General features: G+C 40.4%; 1 protein-coding gene across 6 annotated transcripts in view; it reads left to right on the top strand.

Annotated features, from left to right (window-relative positions):
* Positions 1-5,873, top strand: part of RPS6KA6 (ribosomal protein S6 kinase A6) — a 43,447-nt gene extending 37,574 nt beyond the window's left edge. For all 6 annotated transcript variants that reach the window (XM_042807164.1, XM_042807169.1, XM_042807168.1 and 3 more), the window contains one exon: positions 38-5,873. In XM_042807164.1, the coding sequence (XP_042663098.1) occupies positions 38-163 (126 nt within the window). In that variant the 3' untranslated portion in view covers positions 164-5,873. The remainder of the gene's footprint in view (positions 1-37) is intronic.
* The last annotated feature ends 6,568 nt before the right edge of the window (positions 5,874-12,441 follow it).

The following is a 12,441-nucleotide window of genomic DNA, read 5'->3' as shown; positions in this document are numbered from 1 at the left end:
ACCTGTACACCCTTTTATATGTTTCATTGTTCTCTAGGGAGCCATGGCTGCTACGTATTCTGCACTGAATCACAAGACATTTCAGCCAGTGTTAGAGCCTGTTGCAGCCTCAAGTTTAGCTCAGCGACGGAGCATGAAAAAGCTAACATCAACAGACTTATAGATCCACTGGGACACCTTAGCAAACAGAAGCAAGGGGAAAATCCAATACGTGGCTCTATGTTGCCTGACCTGTGATGAAAAGGCATCTATGGTTTCCTGCTACACTACTTGAATTCTGTAAAAGTCCTTTTTTTAAAAAGAAAAAAAAAAATCCACAGGTTCATACTGTGTTGTTTTACAAGCCGTATCTGTTAAATTAATTTAAACATCAGGTACACCATAATGAATTTCTCTACACTGTCTTTAAGAGATCTGTTGCAAATATTATTTCACATTCTGTATAGTTTTGCTGGGTTCATTTAAAAAATGGTTTAGGGGACCGTTGCCAATGACCAAGTTGTACATAAAGTGTCAGTGTAAGTTTTCTTTTCTTCATACTTTTAGACCCTGTTGTGAAAGATAAATTCTTAATTTTGCAATTGGGCACTTAATTCATTCAAATTAATTCATTTAACTTGTTCATTAATATTATGAAAAGCTGACTAATATATTGTGCCAGTGTTAAATGCATTAGTGTTAATTTGGAAGGTCTGTGTTCGTATGGTGCCAGTAACGGATAAGTTTATGTGAAAATACAAACAAAAGGGATGTGTAAGTTTCTGCACTTTACCCATAACATTAACTTGCTCGCTTGTAGCCCAAAAGAAATGCTAGTTAACAAATGGCCTCTTACAGGAAAATGAACGTTTCTAGTTGTTACCATGAATGGTATTGTCCTGCACTGAGCTCAAGAAAGTATGTGTATAAAACTGTCAAAATTAAGGATCTCAATAACATTGGTACCACTTTAAGACAACATCATGCCATCCAATACTTTTCGTTACTTATACTGTTTATCCATTAGTGCAATAACTATGTTACTGTTTCCTCAGCAGTCACTTCCACTGAATATACCCAATATTAAGTTTGCTTGGCATATGAGACAAACTGACACTTTATTATAACAAACTTGGCATGTGGGTTTTGTTTTTTATTTATTTGATTTCTATAGAACGTTGCTTCTATCTGAATCTCTCGCCGCATGTACAAATATTACAGAACATAAATGCAAAATTCTCTTTGCCTAACTGTAGGGATAGTTTGGGAAAATAAATAAGCCTTGCAGTGTGCACAGATAAGGGAATTCTGACCAAGAATTTTCACAGTTATCGACAAATTACTGACAGTGTCCTGTTGCCAGCACTCACTTGCCCTGTCTGTCTTGGTGTTAGGACTTCAGCTGTTTCTAAATGCTGTGATAGAGCGGAAATTAATTGCAGGGCCAGAACTATCTTTGGATTTTCTGGCTCAAAACCAGTGCTAACCACTAATAGACTGAGAACTAATGCATTTGGAGATGATGAGCTTAAAAGTGTTTTTAAAAGTTGTAGACACTACTGTGCAGTTGTGCTATCATAGTATGATGATATCCATTTTAAATATTGAGTATATTAGTGACCAACAGTTAGACTGTGAACAGTTAGAGAATCCAAGTATCCAAAAATCAAATGTAGTTCAGACTGATTTGCTATCACTGAATTTCCTTCTCCACATACCTTTGGTAGCCAAGTACAAGACACCAGTGATGATAGAACTTGTCATTTTGAGACAGGAGAAAAAGCTTTCAGGATAATTCTGGCCCAACCACCAAGAGTGTCAGTAGTAACTCAGATCTTAAAAGGCAGAGGGTGCTGGCTGGTTTTTGCCTATACCTGTGGAAGTACTTGTTGGCATTGGAAGTACTGTTAGATAAGCTGCTTTCTTTTGTTGTGGTGGGGGAAGATGGAAATTATCTGGCCAAATAGTTAGGTATGAATATATGTAGATTTGAGACCTAATGAATATAGCAAACATAGGTGTGCTATTTGTATCATGCAGAACATACCCCATACTAAATTTATTGAGTGTTTGATAGATGTTGGAAGCTTTAGGGGCCATTTGTGCCTAGTTTTGAGGTGCCTGTTTGAAATGCTTGAAAGCTTATCAAAGAACACAACTGCTTCAAGGAAAGCTTATAGTTTAGTACAAAATCTGCCCCTTATGCAGCTGGTTCATCCTTCGTTTTGATACTGAAGAACTTTGCCAGCAAGAATGCCTGTAAACCTGTTGTCTACAATTCATCAGTATAATTTTTTTGTAAATTTACTAATGATTGCCAGAAGAACTTGAATTCACTCTAAACAAACAAACCAGAAGTGGTAGAAATAAAGCCTCCTTAGCCAAGGTCAAGGTATAATGTGAGTTGAAATGTAGTAGTAAAAGCTGTGTCGGGGATAGAGGGTAATGCAAGGCGTGGAACACAACTAAAATGTCAAACTTGAATTGTCTTCAGCTTTCCCATAAGGCAGCAGCTGGTCTTTAATGGCTTTATTCATGAATCATTTAGCAGTGTTTATACTGGTATTTTGTTTCAGCTTGCTTAGAAGCACCACGTTATAAGCACCTTAAAAGCATTTTGCACAAAAGCAGTTGTAAGCAGCTGAAGGTACTTAAGTTCTTCTTGGTGTGCAACACAAAGGTGGTGAGAGGAAAAGTACACAAACAAGGTGGATATTCTCATTTTTAGCAAATAACTTTATAGAAGATCTTTTAAATTATCCCTGCTGGTTTTATATCATTACTAGCCTTTAGTGCAAGTGATATTCTTGGGGTAAAAACCAAGTTTCACTGACTGCGTTACAAAGTTGTCTTACCACAAGGAAGATACATGGATGAACACCTTTGTTAATCTGACAGGCCAGTGTACCATGGTATGCCAATTTTAATCCTTAATTTGGGGGGGAAATTCACTTGCTATGTATATTTCAGTGTATCAGTCTTGGAAACATGTTGGATATGCAGGGATACAAAAGAGTTCACTTGCAGTTTACTCTTACTATCTAGTATTTGATGATCATCATTTTTGTGATACTTCTTTTGGAATTTCTCGCAGACTTCTTTTTTTGTTGTTGTTGTTGTTTTCCAGACTTAGATTTTGTTCAATTAAGCAATTGTATAAAAGTAGCATGGTCTGCTCATGAGTAATGAGTTAAATGTTTGAAATGGAAGAACATTTAATTTGAACCTGCTCTTGGCTGGAGTGACAGGTCAGTATACATTGTTTCACTGTCGTATCATCTCTGCACAGTTCAAGATTAGAAACTAGTTACAATCTTACTATTTTACTGATTTACTTTGTAAAAAAGTGAATTTTTTACAAAGGCTTACAATTACAAAGAAACAGGCACACATACTGTATATTTAGTGGAATTCCAGAGAACTAATTAATATCTTACATGATACAATATTTTGGATATGGCTTCTGATAATGCCAGCAAAATAGCTTCTACTCTGATGTTTGGTAATGGCAATTATAAATAAGTGCTGGTTCTCAAGTGCGTGTAGAGCCTGATACATTCTTACTGAAAAGTGTAGATGCCCACAGACATCAGCTATAGCTGGAGCAGGTTCATTATGTGCTTCACTGTTCTTTCACCCCTCGGGTATCACATTTTCTATCTTCAGTTTTCGTTTCGATAAAGAAATGAGGAACTCTGTTGTATTCCTGCCATCTATCCAAAAACTATGCAGTGGCATCAATATTGGCCAGTGTTGCATAACGAGGAGTGCTCATACCAAGAGAGTTACAGGGGTGGATTCATTTAAGCCACTATTTGGGGGCTTGTGTAGTCTCAGTGCTGTTGTTAGCATGTTGTGTGTTTTTACCATTATGCTTAAAACTAGTAAAATCTCTTTGACCACGCAAAGAGCCTAAGGTGGAGGTGGTCTTTAAGCATACTGTGTTTGAGGCCTATGTTGTGGTATGGTTTAAATGTTCTCCTTGCATCCAGAGGAGGCATCCAAAACCTAACCCAAGTCAGTCATATGGAGCTTGAATTCAGTCTTCCCTATTTTATTTAATTTTCCAAAGCTAATCTTCATATGTCCAATAGTTAAAATTGCCTATAGAAAACTTCAACAATTGGAAGTTACTTGCAGTATACTTAAAAACTGGTCATCTGCAGCGATAGATTGCTGCATCCAGTAGTCGGCACTGCCCTCAAATGTTACAATTAAAAAGTTGAGATAGCTTGTAAAAATGGAGTTTACTATATTACTGTGTAATTCAATTACTATCCTGATTTGTATCAATTAAATTAGGTTAAAACATCAATGCAAACATGAGGTTTTATGTACTTCTGTAGCACTTAAATTTTTCAGTCCTATCCAGAGTTAGAAGTTTGCAGATATCTGTGGGAGGGAAGGGAGAAGCGGGTTTTTCTTTCTCAGAGTTTTCAAAAGGCTTCTGAAGCTGTGATTAGAGCCCTTATGTAATCCTATAGGAGCTCGATATGATTTAAAAAATAAAATTTCCTTGAAAGTTCATTCAGAAACTTTCTTGGATATGTATTGATACCTGTTGGTAACATGCCTGTGCTGTCATTCATGCTGTACCATCCTTCTGCATAAACACCCCTTTAGTTAAGTACAGTCCGAATACGGTTTGTCCTTACTTCAGTATATTTTCAAAATGTTTACTCCCCCAAATTACGTTATTGTTAAGCCTACATTTTTCTTTGGGAATAAAAGAATGAATACAATTAAAAAAAAAAAAAATCCTTACTGTATAGCTATAGCTGACTTGTATTGCAATAATTTATGTAATTAGAAGTTCCCCCCAAACTAATCAGTGACTGGTCGTCTTGAGATTTTTCCCATGTAATGAAAGCAAACTTTTTTGAAAGCTTTAAAAGATATTTAACTGATTATGTCTCTTAATAATTAAGATTTGGAAAATAGCTTATTACCAATAGTGAGTTTAAATAACATTGAATCCTGTTTTGAGGTGTTTTTTTTTCATGTGAGAACTGAAAAGACAGGAGATGGATCTCCTTTGCAGGACAAAGTGTTCCTATTTTATGTGTTTTGCATTAGGCTTACAAGCAGCGTTTGCTAATTGCATTGTCATAATACCCCAAGCACTTTGGCATCTTGCACTGATACTCTGATTAGAGCTAAAACTCTTCTGGCACGTGACTGGCTATAAATCTCAGTATACAAAAGGGCATTAATTGAAAACAGTGTGCAATGAATTACATGCTCTCTGAGGTACTTCAAAGATGAAACTACAAAAGGTCCCCATTATCAGATATTGTAACTGTCATTTCTTTCTCTAAGCATATTGTGGATTTTGTATCATATTGTATTTATTTCATTTAATTTTAAAAAAATGTTTTCTTTAAAGCTCTGTATATATTGACATTAAAGTTTGCATTGTACTACGTTCTCTTCTCCTTGTAAGGCTGAATCTAGTAGTGCATTGTATGGTATGTTGTTTTTCTTTGCACTGTGCTGCTAAAAGATACTATTGCCTTGAATTACGACATGCCAAAGACAACCTCAAAATTGTATTTATTTTTGTTAAACTTTGTGAATAATGATAATGGTACAGTTTTAAATAGCTGGCAGTTCCTTGAGTACTAGAATAAAAAGGTTGCAAATTCATAATATTTTATAATTGACAAAAATCCATCATTTATAATTTGGAAGTTCTCCAACTCCTTTTTTTTTAAAAAAAAAAAAAAAAAAGATATAAAAAACAATGAGCGAACATTCCTAAATTAAATGTACTGTGAATTGCATTATTTGGTAAACCTTGCCAAAAATCTCACATACATCAAGAGCTGTTTATAAATTTATACTCACAGTCAAGTGTTTCATGCCACACTTTCAATAAAACATACATTCACTGATAGGATTGATGTATTACTTTAGGGTGGGATGATCTACCTTCTATATGTTTTCCAGGTATCTATTCAGTTTTGACTTTATAGATCAAGAAGAAATAGTTTTCCTGCAAAGGTCTGGTCCTTTGAAAATAAAGGTACTTACATTTTGAATGAGAGTAATCACATTTAAAATGGTGACCAGCGGACCTGCCCCGAGTTAAGGATGGGCATCACCATTTGCTGTGGGAGGTCTCAGAAGCCGTTAGAAGAGGGCTCTGCCTCCTGCCACCACTTGGTCTTTGGATTTAAGCTGCAGATTATTGAACTCTTGTCCTGTGTGTGAACTGTTACTACAAAGCCAAATGTTGTTGCTGTCCTTGCTATTAGGTGATGGAACAGTTCAGTATGCTGCTGATAATCCCCATCATAGAATGAGAATATGAGATTTCGATATGAAAACATTGATGTTAGATTGCAAAATCTGGGTTTAAAATACTGGTAAAGTATTTGTTAACTAGTGTTGCTGTTTATATTCAATATGGGTTACAGATATCTTATTTTTCAGTTGCCCCATCAGTCCAAAGCGCAGAAAGGGTTTTTTTCCACAGTTGCCTGAAGTTCATCTCCTGGGTGATGTTTGCTCACGAGGCACTTTTTACAAGCATTCTGGCCTGTCCTGTGGTGGAGTCACCTGGCCCAGGGGCAGCCTTTGCTGAAGGAGGGGGCTCACTTCACCTGCAGACAATTTGGGGAGGATCAAGTGCTTCAGATAATTTGGTTGAATTTTTTCCTTTTTTTTTTTTTTTTTTTTTTGTGTGTGTGTGTGTGTTTTTTAATATTTTCATTAATAAATTGGTAGCTGAAATAGTAAAGAAAAAATAGGAGCTCAATGAAGACCAAGCTCTTGGTGACAGAGCTGGTTCCTTTTCCTTACTCCTGCTCAGCAGTGTTGGGCCAGGGCTTGGCGGAGCGGTGGTGGTGGTGGTCCTGGGGACTCCTGCAGCTGGAGAGCAAACTGCAGTTATACCTTGAGCTGGGAAGAAGTGGGTGACTGAAGCCATACAGGAGACAACCTCTGAAGAAGTTTACAAGATGGCAGCAATGTCCTCTATTTCATTGAAGGTAGGCAGGAAGGAATAAACAAATTGGATGAAAAGATCAGTTTTAAAACAACAGTAAAAAAAAAAAAAAAAGCCCTGAAAACCACAGAGTCCTAGAGAGTGAGTTCCTGTAGGCTTCATGAAGATGTTCAGGGTGGGAGAAGAGACAAGGCATGGATTAAAAAACAACCAACCTTATTCCTCGGATGCCAGTGAGTGTTTTCAGAAACCAAGGACAGGGGCAAGTAGTGTCAGTAAGGAGACTACAGGCTGTGTTAATCAGTTGCAACCTGCAAATGTTGATTCTCAGCAGCTGTTTTCCTTCCCCATGATTCATTTATGAAGTTTTATGGCTCTAATAGCCACCTACCCATGTCTGTCTTTTGTGCTTTTATGGGTTAAAAACTGTTAAGGTGAAGAAAAGGCTCTCAAAGTTAATTAAAATATACTTTCAGCTGAGTAACTTTCCAGAGGTAGTCACCAGATCAAGTCCACATCACCAACAGCACCGTGTATTGCCATGCTGGCCACAGAGGACCGGGGACGTTGAGGAGGCCGGAGTGTGCTGCTCCTCCTTAAGCACAACCTGGTCAGTGACAGACCTCGGGGAAGGAGAGCAGAAGGTAAGGATTGAGGCTATGGTTAAGCAGTACACCAGTCTTAGCAAAAATCCTGAATTAAGAGCTCCCTTTCCAGACTGCTACTTGTCTCTCTAAAGTGGAAGTTAAGATTTGCTATTGAATTGGACACCTTCCCCTTCTAGCAGGGCTGCAGTGGGGAAGCAGGTGTGCTGCTGCTGTGCCACCCTCCACTTCAAACACATCTTTGCCCAAGCACTGGCATGTAGCAGGAAGGAGTAGCAGGTGCCTGCTGTCATAGGCATCCTGCCAAAATATGGATTTAATTGTATTTATTTTATTTTTTTTATCTAATAATTTCCCCCCATAACTTCTGGGAAATTTCTTTTAAGGAAAAAGACCAGAGCTTCTTGTATGCATCTTGAAAGACTCATAAGACAAATCTTTTGCCAGAGGTATTTCACCATATAAAGTCCTCAGTGACTAAACAAAATGTTTAATTCCCTAATACTGACTAATAGTGCAAATCACTTTATTACTCAACAGGTACTTTTCTGTCTCTCGTGGCTGGTGGCATCCAGGTTTGTGTCCTGGTCTCTGCTGCAATGGCTGGGATTCACAGCCGCAAATGGCTAGATTCCTCTTAATTTAAAAGGATTATATTTGCTTTTACTTTTAAAGGTTCTTGAGGGAGTATTGTAACTGCATTTGTGGAGCACACATACAGGCACTACCTGTTGCTAATCTGGAAGCTGGATGTATTAAACAAGCCTTAAGGCTTGTTTGCAGATCTTTGTGATTAAACTGAATGTTGATTATGTAGCAAGGCGTTAGAAACAGGTAATGTGTAGTTCTTCCACTTCTTTTGGTCTGAATTTAGTAGTTTCATAGGTGAGGTGAGTCCAACAGGTTGAGGGAGGGGATTCTCCCCCTCTGCTCTCATGAGCCCCCCCTGCAGTGCTGGGGCCAGCTCGGGGGCCCCCAACAGCAGAAGGACACGGAGCTGCTCGAGCGGGGCCAGAGGAGGCCACGAAGATGCTGGGGGGGCTGGAGCAGCTCCCCTGGGAGGCCGGGCTGAGAGAGTTGGGGGGTTCAGCCTGGAGAAGAGAAGGCTCCGGGGAGACCTTCGAGCGGCCTCCCAGGGCTTAAAGGGGGGACAGGAGAGGGGGGGAGGGACTCTGGATCAGGGGGGTGTGGGGATAGGACAAGGAGTAACGGATTTAAACTGACAGAGGGGAGATTTAGATTAGGTATAAGGAAGAAATTCTTCCCTGTGCGGGGGGGGAGGCGCTGGCCCAGGGTGCCCAGAGCAGCTGTGGCTGCCCCCTCCCTGGAAGGGCTCAAGGCCAGGTTGGACGGGGCTGGGAGCACCCTGGGCTGGGGGAACTAGATGATCTTGAAGGTCCCTTCCAATGCAAACCAGTCTGTCATTCTAGGATAAAGCAGCTATAGTAGCAGGGGTGAAGCACAGCACAGAGGCTGCTGCACAAAGAGAAGGCAATTCTTTCATTGCTCTCTTGAGAAGTTGGTACTGGGTAGATACAGGTACACAGCGACCTCAAACCCCCACTGAGTGTCGATGGTGAGTTCAGCTTCGGCTGTTGCTGTGCCCGTAGGGGCTTTCGGGGCGTTTAACGCTTGTCCTTGCCCGCTGAAGCCTGGCCCCTGCCCCGTGGGGCTGCAGCCCCGCCGTCTGCCGTCCCTTGAGCCAGGCTGGTGGCTTTTTCCTTCGGTCCCCCCTGGCAGTACACCCCCCCGGTACCCCGCGCCGGTGCCTGCGCTCCCCGCTGCCTCCGGGAGGTGGAGGCAGCGCCCCGCGCCGGCCCGCGGCCTCCTGGAAACCCTCGCACGGGGCTTTCATCGGGGGTGAAGATGCTGAGAGAGCAGTTACATAGCAGGGGAGACGGTATTGGAATTCAATTGTTGTTTTTTTGTTGTTTTTTAATCCTGCAGCTGAGCTGTTGGGAGCATCCTTCAGTGCTGGTGGTGGAATCGCCTTGGCGTTTGTATCGCGCTGAAGGGGCTTTGCCCTGCTGCCAGATGAGCAGCGCTCTGCTGCCCTGGGCCGCAGAGAGGAGAAGCAGGCGCAGGCAGGTGCCTGCCCGGCCCGCCGGCGGAGGGGAGCTGGGGCGCTGCTCAGGGACCGACTTCTGAGCAGCTCTGGGAACGCCGAGGTCGTGGCCCCCCCGGCAAGGTTTTCCCTATATTAGCAACCTTGGGAAAAGGGGAGCAGAAGGGCCAGGATGGCAGCAGGGCAGGGGAGGCCATCGCTCGGGACCTGCAGCGACGCCCCGTGTAGAAATGTTTGGGTCATTCTTGGATGTGGAACTTCTAACGCTTCATCTGCTCTGCCTTAGCAGGTAAAATTGGTGCAGCCAAGCACAGAAGCTGGAACTGGAAACAGCAGCAAGAGGCAAATTTGGAAACTTCTGATCTAGAGCAAAACCCTCAAAATCTGCAAAATGCAGATTTTTGAGATAAACAGAAATATTTTGAGGTCAAAATAGATATCAGGTGTATATTTTTAGTGATTTATTTCAAAGCTGTTGAACTCTACTTTAGCAAAAGTGACTTAGACACGTATATGCTTGTAAATACAACTTTGTACATGTTTACTAGTTTGATTAGGGAATTTATTGCAATTTAATATGTCATGATACCCCAGGGTTCAGCATCTGGAATAAATTTTACAACAGAAAAGCTCTCATTAAATTCTACTGGTAAGACAACTTTGGAATAAAAATTATTTAAGTGTTTGCCTTGCCAAGTTAGAAAAAGACATTATCTGATTTGCTGAGAGGCGGTGAAGAGGCACCACTGCCCTGTGTCACCGTGTCCTCTAAGGGCTGGTGTGTGTGGGAAGAACTGTAATAACTCACTGGCCGAGACTTCTCTTAGGTGTATGTGATTCCTTATAGCTTAATTTATGCTTATTTATATCAAAAGCTGCCTCTGTGTGGGGCACATACATTTGCTTCTGACACCAAATACGTTATCATTTGTGCCAGTCCTAGAACAAGTGCTTTCATCGTGCTGCTTCAGCTCCGCGGTGCAGATAGGAGAGCAGAAAAGGTACCTGGTGCTAGTAATCAGCTCTGGTTAGCTAATTCCAACACCCACCGAACTGGAAACGCATTCTTTAGCGGTCTTGCGAATTTTCTGTGCCTCGTGGAAAATGATCAAACTTGGAAATAGCTGAAAGAATTAATTTAAATGTACTGGCAATGGTTGTCAGTGATGGAACATGGCACCAGAAGGACAAATTTGAGGAAATTAGTAACGTAACTGAAAGTTCCCAGCAAACTACTGACAAAGGCAATGTAAACTTGGTTTCAAATTAATTATTGCAAATAAACATTTGAAATGCTACAGGCCAAATTAATATTTCAGAATTCTCCTCTATTTATTACTGTGCTTAATTTTCTTACTTAAATATATTTTGGGCCTAGGGCTGTTAAGAGTTTAATTTTTGAGGTACTTTAATGAATTATAAAACATGTTTTAAACAGAAATGAATAACTAATAAATGCCAAAAGTGATTAATTTTCTGAAATGTGGAAAGGCCTTTGTATTTAATTAAAAAAATTGCCCTAAATTGTTGGAAAGTAAAGAGAAAGAAAATACAAAGTGAATCAATTGAAGTTTTGATTAACTTACTAAGTCACAAATTGTTTTCCCTTTGTTGTGGTATGGCTGGGGAGGCACCAGATCTTGGTGCCGTGTGAGGTTAAGCCCTACTTCAGTATGAGCATCTCCTGCATCCCTTACACACTGCCGTGGTTTGGTGTTATCAAATAAAGAGTTGGTAAAATGATGCTAACTGTGAGACAGAAAAAACGTAGCAAAATGAATAAAAAATGATCATAAGCATCCTTTTTTTTTTTTTTTTTTTTTTTCCTAAAAGGGAGGAAAAGCAGTTTCTTCTAGGGGAGACATCTGGATGGGTTCATGGTGTAGGCTGTGTAAAAGATCGATGATTTGAGGACTGGTCTGGGTTAATTAGGATGTGTTTTTACAAGGGGTTTCCACAGATGCAGGAAAATTAACTGTGGCTTAATGCACAGAAGCAACTAAGAAAAGTGACTTAGGTTAGGGTGTAAGTTACCAGGTATCCAACATCCAACTCTATCTTTAAAATAGGTGACCTGTAATAATTCCGGTGCCTTTTAGGTGACTCGTACCTGTCTTTGCTGCCTGATCTGCTTCTGCTTTTTGCAGGTCACCTTGCTACAGGAGACAGCTTGGGACAGAGAGTGGTAAAGATTGGATTTCATTAGCAGCACTTGCGCCGTATTAGTTACCTGATATAGTTCCCAGTGTTTGGTTGGATCTGGGATGCTCCTGAGCCTATTTATTAGTATTTGGCAAAGTATTTCCTATAACAAAAAAAAAAATCTCACTGTCTTGTTTTTAACAAATAGTGCTCCCTCTGCATTATTTCATCATGATGCTGTTGGGAAAACTGTACTATAGGATATCTCATAATTTGAGGCTGAATCGGTAGGTTTTTTTGGCTTGAGACAAGCTTCCCACTGAACTCTGAAATACCCTTGTTTTGATGCTTCTTTCCAGCTGGGACACAGTTACCTTTTTTTTTTTTTTTTTTTTTTATCCTGACAAAAAGCATTTTAATATTGAAAAGCAGCTCTATAAAGTAGATTTGAAGCAGAAGCATTCTTATTGGTAAACTTCTCCCCAGCATTGAGGAAGAGCCGCTGCGTGGTTGAAGCTGTGCTGTCCTTGGGGTGGTGGTGATGGTGCTGGGGAAGGTTTCACTCTACAGGAATTTGTGGACCCATTTGGCTTTAGGCTGCAAAACAAGAGATGTCAACCTTTTCTACTGACCTTAACACTTAGGTGGGCGCATATCCATGATTTTGAGCTCTTCTTTACAGATTATATTCTTAAGACTGG

The sequence above is a fragment of the Tyto alba genome, unplaced genomic scaffold, assembly GCF_018691265.1.
Source record: "Tyto alba isolate M040663 unplaced genomic scaffold, T.alba_DEE_v4.0 Super-Scaffold_5, whole genome shotgun sequence".
Classification (NCBI taxonomy): domain Eukaryota; kingdom Metazoa; phylum Chordata; class Aves; order Strigiformes; family Tytonidae; genus Tyto; species Tyto alba.
Note: the sequence above shows the minus strand (reverse complement) of the source record. Positions and strands in the feature narration are given on the sequence as shown.